The 13,452-nt window shown below is 39.8% G+C and overlaps 1 protein-coding gene across 3 annotated transcripts in view; it reads right to left on the bottom strand.

Moving 5' to 3' along the window:
• Positions 1-13,452, bottom strand: part of PHF6 (PHD finger protein 6) — a 48,684-nt gene that overhangs the window by 18,175 nt on the left and 17,057 nt on the right. For all 3 annotated transcript variants that reach the window (XM_058712180.1, XM_058712182.1, XM_058712183.1), the window contains exons 4-5: positions 10,689-10,822; positions 10,378-10,421 (exon numbers count right to left, since the gene is read on the bottom strand). In XM_058712180.1, coding sequence (XP_058568163.1) covers positions 10,378-10,421; positions 10,689-10,822 — 178 coding nt within the window. The remainder of the gene's footprint in view (positions 1-10,377; positions 10,422-10,688; positions 10,823-13,452) is intronic.

Here is a 13,452-nt window from a genome sequence, read left to right as displayed (position 1 = left end):
AAGCTAGAATAACTGAACACAAGATATGTTAGAAATAAACATCAAAAAGAAGCCTCACAAAAATATTGAGCTTCTGGAGGAAGAGGGTCAACTTTGGAATGTCAGCTCTCACTAACTTAATTTAACGCAACTCTGATAAAATGGTTGATTCCACGGTTTTCTGGAAGAGTAAATTTATGATATACAACAAGATTTTTTTTAAAAAAAGACATCAAAGGGGCGCCTGGGTGGCGCAGTCGGTTAAGCGTCCGACTTCAGCCAGGTCACGATCTCGCGGTCTGTGAGTTCGAGCCCCGCGTCAGGCTCTGGGCTGATGGCTCGGAGCCTGGAGCCTGTTTCCGATTCTGTGTCTCCCTCTCTCTCTGCCCCTCCCCCGTTCATGCTCTGTCTCTCTCTGTCCCAAAAATAAATAAAAAAAAAAATAAAAAAAATAAAAAAAAATAAAAAAAGACATCAAAATATACAGTAAAGAGACAGCAGTTAAAATACTGGCACAGGAAGAGACTTTTATCAGCAGAAGAGAAAGCAAGGTTGAAAATAGACCCATAAGCATATGGGAATTCCGAGTATAATGGTAGCATTTCAAATTGAGTGGGGAAAAGACATGATGGCATAATTGCTTATCCATTATTTTAAAACTGAGATTCCTTTCCTCATACCATATAAAAAAAATCTAATCATAAAGTAACAAACTATAAATGTAATAGAAGAAAATGGAGGAGAGTAGCTTTTATAATGTTGGGTCAAACACCTAAGAAGTCATAAAGGGAAAGACTGAGATCTGACTAAAAATTAGAAACCTTTGCATGGCACATGCACCATAATCCAAGTTAGAAGACAAATGATAAACCGGGAAATCATTTGCATTTAGTGACGGAGAATTAATACTTCCATTACAGAAATCACTCGCTACAAATCAATTTCAAAAGGACAAACCTCAAGAGAAAAATGCACAAAGGATAGCTAGCAATTCACAGAAAAAAGATACATGGCTAAAAAAAAAAAAAAAAAAAAAAGAACAGAAGCCCAATCTTCCTAGAGATGAGAGAAATGGAAATTTAATGTGATAATCAGATTTGCAAAAATTAAAAACTGGTAATGTCCCAGCACAGAGGCAGAAAACTGGACACCCTCATACACTGTTGGTGGGACCATAAACTGGGTACATGAGACAGTACCTTCCCCAATGTTAAAAGCAAACCAAATTTTAAAACTTTACACTACGGAATCACTTGCATAAGTATACAAGCATATACGTACAAGAAGATAAATACAGTTTTATCCATGAAACAAATAGACGTAAATGATTTTTGATAGAGAAATCCTTAAATAAACTATGGTTCTATTTATTCTATGGGATATAACGTAACAGTTAAAAAGAAAGAGGTCAAATGGGGCACTTGGGTGGCTCAGTCGGTTAAGTGTCCCACTCTTGATTTCAGCTCAGGTCATGGTCTCACGGCTCATGAGTTCAAGCCCCGCGTCAGGCTCTGCACTGACAGTATAGAGCCTGCTTGGGATATTCTCTCTCATTCTCATCTCTCTCTCTCTCTCTCTCTCTCTCTCTCTCTCTCTCTCTCTCCTCCCTCCCTCCCTCCCTCCTTCCTTGCCTCCTCACTTGTGCTCTCTCAAAATAAATAAATAAACATAAAAAAAAATCAATGGGAAAAAAGACAAATAAAATGCTTCAGTGGATGAAAATAAAAAGAATGATGTCAATCTGTAAACAACAGTGAAGGAGGTCTGTGATAAATCACAGAATAAAAAAAGCAAGTAGCATAATAGTATCTATATATACTATGATGCCACTGTATTTAATAAGTGTGCATATACACTAAATATTTGTATGTAGGTAAACAAGGCTCTGGGAAGATATACATCAAACTGTTATTACTAGTTACTCCTAGAGAATGTAACCTTTTTGCGGCCTTTTTGAACTGCTTTAATGTAACAGTATTATTGTACTATTTTATTTCATTTTATTTTTTTATATAATTTATTGTCAAATTGGTCTCCATACAACACCCAGTGCTCATCCCAGCAGGTGCCCTCCTCAATGCCCATCACCCATTATTGTACTATTTTAATTTTTAAGCAATGGATAATATACTACTTTTGTAATTAAAAGAACGTCTCACATCCAATGTGGTGAAAAGAGGGGTAAACTCATCCACCCCTGATGGGAATATAATCTAGCAAAATCTTTCCAGAAAGTAACATGGCAACATGTGTCAGGAACCTCAAAAAGACTGAACCCTTTGACCCGGTGATCATACTTTGTGGAATTTACCCAAAAAGATAACTGAAAATGCACATGAAAAAAATGAGTATGAGGCTAGTCACGGCACCTTCGTTTAAATTTTTCATGGCTACGTGGTTACAGTAGGGTTTTCTTCCCCAATTCAAAACTGTGAAGATGTTTTAACATTTTAACATAAAAAGTGTTTTTTTCTCCTTCAATGATAATTATAAAAGAACTCTGCATCAAAGAAGTAAAAATCTTCCTTCCCACCTTTTAATTCTGCCTGCGCGGCGCTCCCAGCTGGCACCTGCCCTAGCTTTCCTGCTTCCCTTCCTTCTTCCTCCCTCCTTCCCTCTCTCAAGTAACCACCATTAAGGGCTTTTCTTCTCAACCTCAAGGGTTGAGAGCCTGGTTTTGACCCTGGAACTGCCATAGACTGTGTGTCCCTGTGTGTCTTCTTACCTGAGACCTACCCCCCAGGGTCCATGAATGAACTAAATGAATTAGTGTAAAGTTACTTAATTTAGAACAGCGCCTGGCACCTAAGACCCTCTCAATAAATGTCAGCTGTTACTTCCTCTGCGCATGCAAACGTGGTTTTTAAAAGGATACACAAACAAATGGCATTCTGAGCACACTATTCTGCATCTTGCCCTTTTCTACTTAATTTATAAATTGGAAACACGCCAAATCTCAGAGCTAACATCTGACTTTTGGAGTTCTGACTATGCCAGATGGGCCATGCGATTTATACGCATGATCTCACTTGAGCCTCACGACCACCACACGAGCTTGTATCTGTCAGCATCCCCATCCCTCATTTTACAGATAAGGAAAAGTTCAGAAAGGTTAAATAAGTTTAGCCAAGGTCACCAAGCTAAGAAGTGGCAGAGCTGGGACCAACCTATGCTAGTGAGAAACCATATGCTTTTAAAGTGGCAATACCCACTGTCATGGAAATACACAATGTCAAGTGCTCCTGGAAGTCAGAAAAAGGACAGTTTCACGTTTGCTCATGTCTGCAGAGAAATGCTCTGAAAGGAAACTTAAGAAACTGACAGTAGTGGCTGCTTTCAGCGAAGGAATCTGGAAACAGACATAAGGGTGGGAGGAAAGCTCACGAACAACGTATACTCATCGGTACTGCCGATTTCTGTACAATGTTCACACACCTAATCAAACAAATGAATGCGATAAGAAAACAAAACCTTACCTTCGTACTCACAGCTCTTATTTCTACAAATCCAGGCTGATAAGGTGACAAAGTGCCACCAAGCATTCCCAACCCTTATGAGCACCGCCCCCTGGATGTCTATGTCACCTTAGAAAGGCCAGGTCCTTCTGTCACCCTTCTGATTGCCACTATGAGGCACAGGAGTGACCACCTTACCAGCACACCAACTCTCCTCCTCCTAGTATTGGAAAGCCCTATCTGTTCCGTTACCAATTCTCTTCTTTCTAATCACTATTTTTCTCATCTTCCACTTTCCTGGGTTAAGCTCCATTTCCTTTCCTCCCCAAAGTCTCACATCAGTTAACAGTATGAAGTAGAAAAGACCCCTGGACAGAAAGTTTCAAAACTGCCACCTACTAGGTCTTAAAACTTGGTAAAGCTAGTTAACACTCACAAGGCAAAGTCTCCTGGCGTATCAAATGGAACTGAGGAGAACACCTTCCTGAAAAGGAAGCCTTAAGAAAACGTGAAAAATGCTTTGTAAACTAGAAAATTCTATTCACTTGTTAGTTATTCCTCTTGTCATACCTTGTGTAGATGGTAAGCTCTCTGTCAAGGGGCTTTTTTTATTGGGGAATTGGCAATTCTCCCACGTGCCCACACCGAGGAGGCACTCAATAAATGTGTGTTAGGATTATTTTTAAAACAGAAGCAAAATGACAAGCATTAAGGTTGCAGTAAGCGTCACTGCCTCTGCTGGGCGCCTGGAGTGCTGCAACGAAAGGAAGATTGGACGCCCTTCGCCCCGCCTCCTCCAACGGAAGCGCGATGTGCGTTTGCCTTGCACGCTCCATGTCACACACAAACCTGCTTTCTTTTTCGGTAAAGGTATCAGATAAATGATTTACTTTATGCATATTTATATGTGTATGCACATATAAACAACACAACCTGCCTCAAAAATAGTCTTTTTTTTTTCCAAAATATGTATTTATTTTTGAGAGAGCACAAGCGGGAGAGGGGCACAGAGACAGGGACAGAGGATCCAAAGCGGGCTCTGCACTGACAGGCCGATGGCAGCGAGCCTGATGTGGGGCTCGAACCCACAAACCGCGAGACCACGACCCGAGCTGAAGTCTGACACTCAACCGAATGAGCCAGCTAGGTGCCCCCAAAATACTAATTCTTAAGCAAGTGTGCTAAAATGAAATGTGGCTGGGATTCAGTTCAAAATAATCCAGGTGGAGGAAGCAGGTGAGGGGTGCAGATGAAACAAGACTGGCCAGGAGCTGAGGATTGTTAACCCAGGTGATGGGGCTTTTTTTCAAACGTATTTTCATGTATGTTCGATACTTCCTGTAGTCAGTTTGAAAAGTGTGCTAAATGAAAGATGAACGTAAACAGTGCCTAGCGCAGTACTTTTTGCACATGGGTAGTCAACAAATCTGCTGAATCAAAGAAAAAATAAGGAGTCAGTTCTAGCAAAGGGCACAACGTGAACACGTTACTCAAATTTCCCAAGTTAAATCACAAATACAATTTAAGTTCTATTATCTTCCAAGGAAGACCACATGAATGTAGTATTTAGCGAGCACTGAACTATGTGCCCGGAATGTTGCTGAGACCCTTACAGACATTATTCCATTTAATCCTTACAATAATTCCATGAGGTAGAGATTTTTTTTAAATTTTTTTAATGTTTATTTGTTTTTAAGAGAAAGAGACAGCACACAAGCAGGGGAGGGGCAGAGAGAGAGGGAGACCCAGAATCCAAAGCAGGCTCCAGGCTCTGAGCCGGCAGCACAGAGCCCGACGTGGGGCTCACACTCACAAGCCACGAGATCATGACCTGAGCCGAAGTCGGACAGTCAACCGACTGAGCCACCCTCGCCCCTAGGTAGGGTTTTATTTTAATTCCCATTTTACAAATGCAGCATCCAAGGCTCCAGAGATACTAAACGGCTTGCCCAAGACCATGTACGAGTAAGTAGCAGAGCTAAGATTCAAATACGGATCTGATTTCAGAGCCCATGTTCAACCAGTGCACAAAACTGCCTTTCCAGTACTTCATAAATCTATTCAATGCCACAAAACTTAAAAGGGTTTCAAGGACACTGATGTCACATAAAAATCTCCCCATCTTCCACTTAACAAAAGCAACGAAGACCGAAGGTGTAACACATTGTAGAGAAACAAAGGGAATGAGAATACTAAGGTAATATTAAAGCAGAATGCACACAGGGGACAGCACACTTTCAACACACCTCTAATAGAACTATAGTGACTTTAGTTCTTGAAACACAAATGGAGTTGTATGATTTGATAAGCAATCTCTAATATAAAGTTTCCAGAAAGTCTGTTAGGGGATCTACCAGGTCCCTGAATAAAATCAAGAGTAGGTCTTCCAAGGTTAGGCACAAAAGATTCCTTTATATACTGTCTTTTACAGTCACCGTAATTGTGGCACTTCTCACTAAGCTATTTTTAAGAAATTTCAGACTTATAAAAAATCCCGTTCTATTAACTCATCATGCTCTACTAACACCCGGTGCAAGACAAGCCACAGGACACAGAAAGGTCACACCCAAATAAGGGATACATTCAAAACCATGCTCTGTTTCAAGACAAAGAAAAGACATTACAAACATTTCTTGAGCACCCATACCATGCAAAACATTCTATACTGGGTAGCTTAACAAAAATAATAAGCCACAAGTTTGGCTACTTACAGTTTCAAGAACCTAAACTGAGCTGAGGTTATGTTTGTAATCACGATTTACAATCTACACATTCTTGCCGCAAATAGCTAACACTCAGCATCTACTCTAAATACTGTTCTCTATCTCATCACAGATTACTTTGCTCCATATACATTATTAAACAGAAAAGCCTTAACCTCTTAATGAAAATGATTTTAAAAGAACCACAAGACATAATCACAGTTCCTTGTAGGTACTCAACTGTTTACCGATGACAACCTATCATGTTAAGGTACGTCTATAATACAGAAGCTAGCATCAGCTACAAACTAGACCTATCTGTTATTGCCAATGTTGGGTATTTAAAAAATACTGCTTTAAAAAAAAGGTGAATATATCTATTATCTAAACACATGGGCCAAAGGATGGGGCACGTAAGTTGCAGGATTTAATTCTAGGCTTTTCCTGTCCATTTTTAATGTATAAATTCCTATTAAGAGTAAGGGCAGGGGTGCCTGGGTGGCTCAGTTGGTTAAACGTCTGACTTTGGCTCATGATCTCGCAGTTCATGGGTTTGAGCCCCGAGTCAGGCTCTGTGCTGACAGCTCGGAGTCTGGAGCCTGCTTCGGATTCTGTGTCTCCTTCTCTCTCTTTCTCTCTCTCTCTCTCTGCTCTTCCCCAACTCATGCTCTGTCTCTCTCAAAAATAAACATTAAAAAAAAAGAGTAGAAGGGCACTATACCATTTTAAGTGCTCAACGACCACATGTGGCTGGTGGCTATCATAATAGACGGTGCAAATATAGAACACTTCATTGTCACAATAAGTCCTACTAGACAGCCTTGTTGAACCATTTGTTCTATAGCCACTTGTAAAAAGCCCTGCACCTGAGGTCCACGTCATCCAGCTAAAACCACTGCTTCTCAAACTTTCATGTGCAAACAAGTCACCTGGGATCTAGTTAAAGTGGCGATTCTTATTTAGTAGGTCAGGGGTGGGGCTCGAGATTAGGCGTTTCTAACCAACTCCCAGATGATGCCAATTTTGCTGGTACACTGATTATGCTACTTTCCTCCCCTCCTTGTTGCTAACAATTACCAGCTCCCAATCATTCCACCCCACGCATCAGATTCTCCTTAGCACATAGCTTACTGCACTTTCCTCTTTCCAGCCCCTGCTGCATCCTGGGTGATTTCTTTTTTTTTTTTTTTTTTTTTAAATTTTTTTTTCAACGTTTTTTATTTATTTTTGGGACAGAGAGAGACAGAGCATGAACGGGGGAGGGGCAGAGAGAGAGGGAGACACAGAATCGGAAACAGGCTCCAGGCTCCGAGCCATCAGCCCAGAGCCCGACGCGGGGCTCGAACTCACGGACCGCGAGATCGTGACCTGGCTGAAGTCGGACGCTTAACCGACTGCGCCACCCAGGCACCCCATCCTGGGTGATTTCAAAGGCCCATGGGACAATCCAAGCAAGTTCCCTGACCTTCAGTGATGTCCTCCATCAACTACCCAATCCCTATAATCACACCCGGACACCTTTATAATCACCTAAGAAGGGTTCTAACCTCTGAACTCACTATAAATCACACATACTTTGGGACCACAAAATGACCGCTTTCCCAAGCACTTTCCTTCTCACTTATCTTCAATCATGCCCCTCCCATCTATTACTTCCTTCCTGTTTCTTATTTTCCTGCCTTCACTTCCCTATCTAACTTAGATTTCTAACTAGCCACTTTCTCTGTGCTACACACAGGATCCTGAATTGCCGGAAGTCACACAAACTGAGGGTATCACTACATAAATGGTTAGCGATTCCAACTCTATGACATTCTGGAAAAGGCAAAACTATGGAGACGGTAAAGAGATTTTTGAATTTAATATTTCAAAACAGTTCATATTAGATCAAACTAACATGAACAGACTGAATTATGGCGTATTTATCATTTTAAGTATTAGCAAACTAGGTTATTGAGCCACCGATGGCAAATAATCAAGACACTGCCACAGGTAATCAATTCCTCTTTGCTATACAAACTACTGCGGTATAATTCTCAAAGATAGTCCCTGAAATACAATCCTATAAACCCCAATCATAAATTACAATCATAAAGTAGAACATATGTTTCCCATTAGAACAATGAAGTAATTGGAAGTTCTGTTTCTGACAAAGCACTCAATGTCAAATACAAGCTAGATAAAAGTGACAAATTGTAAAATTACATTTCAAGTTCTACAATATGAGTATATACACACTACGTATATATCAATAATACAAGGGGCCCCAAAGTGCTACAAAAAATATACAACGAACCCCAAATTCAAGACAATTGTATTACAAATTTGAATAATTTAGGAATTTAGGAATCCTTCCAGTTACATGAAAAAAGTCATCTTGAAAAGCAGTAATTTAGATCTTTCTCAATAAATTTCTCAAAGCAAAAAGGTGGCCAAAATTTACTTTACAGTCTGCAGTGACTTTTCTCTACCACTAGATGGTACTATCAGCTTCAGAAATCTACCGAATAAAAGGGGAGCTGCCTACATTAATCACTGTTGCCACCCTCAAGTATTCTGCCCCAGGGTGTTCATATACTCATCTTCATCAGATCCCAGCTCTTAATCCTTGGTTTACCATAAATATATGGTCACTACAATTTTAAAGAGAATCCAGGGCACCTGGGTGGCTCAGTCGGTTAAGCATCCGACCGTGGCTCAGGTCGTGATCTTGCAGCCTGTGAGTTTGAGCCCCGCGTCAGGCTCTGTGCTGGCAGCTCAGAACCTGGAGCCTGCGTCAGATTCCGTGTCTCCCTCTCTTTCTGCCCCTCCCCCACTCTCTCCTGTCTCTCTCTCTCTCTCTCTCTCTCTCTCAAAAATAAACAATAAAAATTTTAAAAAACAGGGGCGCCTGGGTGGCGCAGTTGGTTAAGCGTCCGACTTCAGCCAGGTCACGATCTCGCGGTCCGTGAGTTCGAGCCCCGCGTCGGGCTCTGGGCTGATGGCTCGGAGCCTGGAGCCTGTTTCCGATTCTGTGTCTCCCTCTCTCTCTGCCCCTCCCCCGTTCATGCTCTGTCTCTCTCTGTCCCAAAAATAAATAAAAAATGTTGAAAAAAAAAAAAAATTAAAAAAAAAAAAAAAAAATTTTTAAAAACACACTGTTAAAATCTGAAGCAATGAAAGGTGGGAAAGTTTCCTCTTAACCTTTGAACAAAAGGTTTTTGAACTGAATTCTAGAACTAAATGAGGAAAAAACCAAGGAAAACATAAAGGTTTTTTTCAGTTGTACTTTATCACCTCCGAAATGTTCTGTTGTTAACAGCTATGGAATCTGTTTACCTTAAAGACAAGTTTTTGCTGAAGATTATATAACCAGCACTATCCTAAAGTAATGGAACCAATCTGGAGTCCCAAAGGGTAGGATACAGCCAAGATCTAAGATATCAAAAAGGGCCACAAACTTTAATATGCTAACACTGATAACTAGGTAAGTCTTTATGAAAGAAACCACTTCCTAAATCAACAGGCTGAAACCATTCTACTGCTAAGCAACGCATTCTCGGAGGCTAACAAAAACTAAAGATCTCTAATCTAAATAGAAGGACAGAACAATCTCAGATTAAATCTAAGCCTTTTTATACTGCTAGTGACAGTATCAAAACCATCTGTTTGTAAAGGTACGAAATAAGAATTCAATTTAAGAACTTTTCCATACCTTTTAAAGACCAGGTACAACTTGGCTAACTATATATAAACATCCCTGACCTTGTTTTATCTAAATTTAAGGAGAAATAAACTATAATTTCAAAAGTTAATATATTTTAAAGTTAATTACTTCTTATGAACATGTCTGTATTTTTAAAACAGTACTACAACATGAAAATCTAACAGAAAGCCTGGCGATCACAAAATGTAGTACCAGTGTCCTTCGTTCACACTTTGCGTATCTGACAGAAGCACAGATCCCAATTATGACCTTTGCAATCTACTACCACTTTCATGATCACAGAAATCCCAAACCCCCACCGTCATGTGTTTCCTAAAGATAAATACATTCTCAACGTACTCCTTACAAGAACTAAATTTAGGGGTAAAATTTTCCTTAAAACTTCAGATCATTTCCACTACGTATGTTAGTTTGTCCTAACACTTTTCTTAATTCTTTGAAATGTATTCAGTACTGAGATACATCTTATGGCAAAAGTCCGTACAGAATTCACTCAAATTTCTTCCTGATACTGAAAAGTGGCTGAATGACTTACCTTCAGAGTTATGTGCGGTTTTCTTGTGTTTTCGGCAATACACCCTACAAAAAAATGAAGACATCAAAAATTATGAAGTAAACAAACGAAATTCGTTTTCCAAATTAAGAAAATGAGCAGTACACTTCACCCCATTCATAAGCTGGATTCCACAAATCTTATTAAAAGTCCTATGCCATTTCTCTAACCATTAAATTCCTTACCAAAAACACCCTTTACAATGATGATGAAATGCTTTGAAACGGGAAAAACTTTTACAAAAGCCTAAAGTAGGACTGTGAAAAAAACACTTAAAGAAGTTAAATAATTACATGTAAATTCCTTGTGAAGGTTTCTCTCGTATTTGAGCTTTATCATGCAATGCACAGTGGTAGTGGTACGTCCTGTGACAGGTTTTCACATCACAACCAATTGTGGCTCCAGGACAATGGCACAAAGAACACATCTACAGCAAAACAATAAAATAATTATTACTAGCGTGCGATTCTCCTAAGGCCGTGATGTCAGGTTAGAGGCATAGCAATCTCTGTCAAGGAAAACAAACTGGTTATTGAAGTTTTGTAACTAATAATGCCATTTTTCTTGTGTTCTCGCCTAGAAATAATTTGAATAAAATTCTACCAGGGGTATTTTCCCCCATGTTAAACATTGACAAAATTAATGGAATATTATTAATGTCTATTGTTTCACTGTGGCCAAGAGAAAACTTGAAATGTTGCATAGCAGGAATGTAAGCTGTATATAACTTAGCCCTTTCCACAATCCAGATTTTCCTGGAAATGAGTAACTGCAGAAAATGTCTCCTACCAGAAACAATTTGTCCTTCACATCTCCACTTAATGAGAATCTCTGGGGAGAAAAACCTCACATACTATTGGGGAACTTGGTAAAATCAATTTCAAGTGAGGGAAGAAGGATAAAAGAATTAAAGTAGATTTTTAAATATCTCAAGCTCTAAAAATAATTTGTGATGTTGATTCTGAAAACATGCTCATCTATTTTAATTTAATCTGTTACTTACCTCCTGCATTATGAATTCAGGCAAATAGATAAAAGAACATATTCTTAAACAGATTTTAATGTATTTACCTTCTAACTTTATTGGATAATTCCTACTGTTGAACTAGCTCGTGCTCTCAATTTAGGAAAAAGCTCTTTTTTAAAAAAAAGTACATAAGAATTGGGGCACCGAGGTGGCTCAGTTGGTTGAGCGACAGACTTCAGCTCAGGTCATGATCTCACGGTTTGTGAGTTCAGGCCCGGTGTCGGCCTCTGTGCTGCCAGCTGAGAGCCTGGAGCCTGCTTCGGATTCTGCGGTTCCCTCTCTCTCTCTCTGCCCCTCCCCCACTCATGCTCAGTTTCTCTCTGTCTCAGAAATAAACATTAAAAAAGAATTTTTTTTTAAAGTACATAACAATGATTGCTAGTGGTTTTGATTAACGTATCACAGTATACTGGACTGAGTGGACTTTCAATGAGGCTATCTCCGAAGCTACAAATGCCATGCCAAAACACATTCACTAGAAGGTAAATCTTAAAAACTGCTGGTTTCTAGATACCTCATTTGGAACTGTTCTCACTCCTCTATTGATTTTAACATAAAGAACACTTACCATCCTAACTTTGGGATCACTTGGCCCCTAAGCATTTTTGGTATACGGGGAGGCTAATATAAATTCCAATAAAATTCCTTATACTTCTTTAAGCAAGTCAGAGCGTCAACCTCTTAATCAAGCTATCATTTAAGAAATACTCCTACTAAGTCAGAAGTAGAAACGTTCTCAAGGCAGGTACACCCCAGAAAGCAGGAGGGCCAGTGCCCATTACTAATACTAGAGACATACTCCATTTCCTTAAATACAGAAACTTCAGAGTATTACTGTTAAAAAGAAATACTGTGCCAAGCTATCAAGCAGGAAAAGCTGTTAAATACTTTGGGGTGGCTTATAAATTCTTGAGGAAGTGCAGCATTTGTAGTGCAGCTTAATTATGAAGTTTTATTATTTTAGCAAATTGTATCTTTCATCAAAAAACACAATTAGGGGGCGCCTGGGTGGCGCAGTCGGTTAAGCGTCCGACTTCAGCCAGGTCACGATCTCGCGGTCCGTGAGTTCGAGCCCCGCGTCAGGCTCTGGGCTGATGGCTCGGAGCCTGGAGCCTGTTTCCGGTTCTGTGTCTCCCTCTCTCTCTGCCCCTCCCCCGTTCATGCTATGTCTCTCTCTGTCCCAAAAATAAATAAAAAACGTTGAAAAAAAAAAATTTAAAAAAAAAAAAAAAAAAAAAAACACAATTAGAGAAATTTTGGAAAAGACAAGGGCACAAAGGAAATTTAAAAATCACTCATGCTTACCAAGTAGAGATGCCCCGATGGTGCGTTACAGTGTTTGCATGGCAGTATTTCTCTACATAATTCCACACGTACTACTTTACAACCAGTTTTTCTTAACAAGTCAAACGTACCCCATCTCATTAGAACTCTACTGCAAGTAGTTCATCTTGAAATTTCATCAAAAATGGGTTTACAGGCACATTTTGAAAAACATTATTGAATTCAATTAGCAAGTAAAAGTGAAAGGAGGGGAGGTGTTGTTAAAAATGCTGCACTTGGCTCAACACTGGCAAAAATAGTGAGATGGGCGTGCTCATATCCTGCTAGAAATCACTATACTCTGGACAGCAGCTTGCCTTATTTATCAAAGAGCTTTTAAAAAGTTCTTATTAAAAAAAAAAAAAAAAAAAAAAAAAAAAAAAGTTCTTATTTCCTGATCCACTAATTTTACTTCTATTACTCTAGTCTTAAAAAAATGAGATTCTGGGGCGCCTGGGTGGCGCAGTCGGTTAAGCGTCCGACTTCAGCCAGGTCACGATCTCGCGGTCCGTGAGTTCGAGCCCCGCGTCAGGCTCTGGGCTGATGGCTCGGAGCCTGGAGCCTGTTTCCGATTCTGTGTCTCCCTCTCTCTCTGCCCCTCCCCCGTTCATGCTCTGTCTCTCTCTGTCCCAAAAATAAATAAAAAACGTTGAAAAAAAAAATTTAAAAAAAAAAAAAATGAGATTCTGGGGCGCCCGGGTGGCGCA

This window comes from Neofelis nebulosa, chromosome X (assembly GCF_028018385.1).
Source record: "Neofelis nebulosa isolate mNeoNeb1 chromosome X, mNeoNeb1.pri, whole genome shotgun sequence".
Taxonomy (NCBI): Eukaryota; Metazoa; Chordata; class Mammalia; order Carnivora; family Felidae; genus Neofelis; species Neofelis nebulosa.
This window is presented reverse-complemented; position numbering and strand designations above follow the sequence as displayed.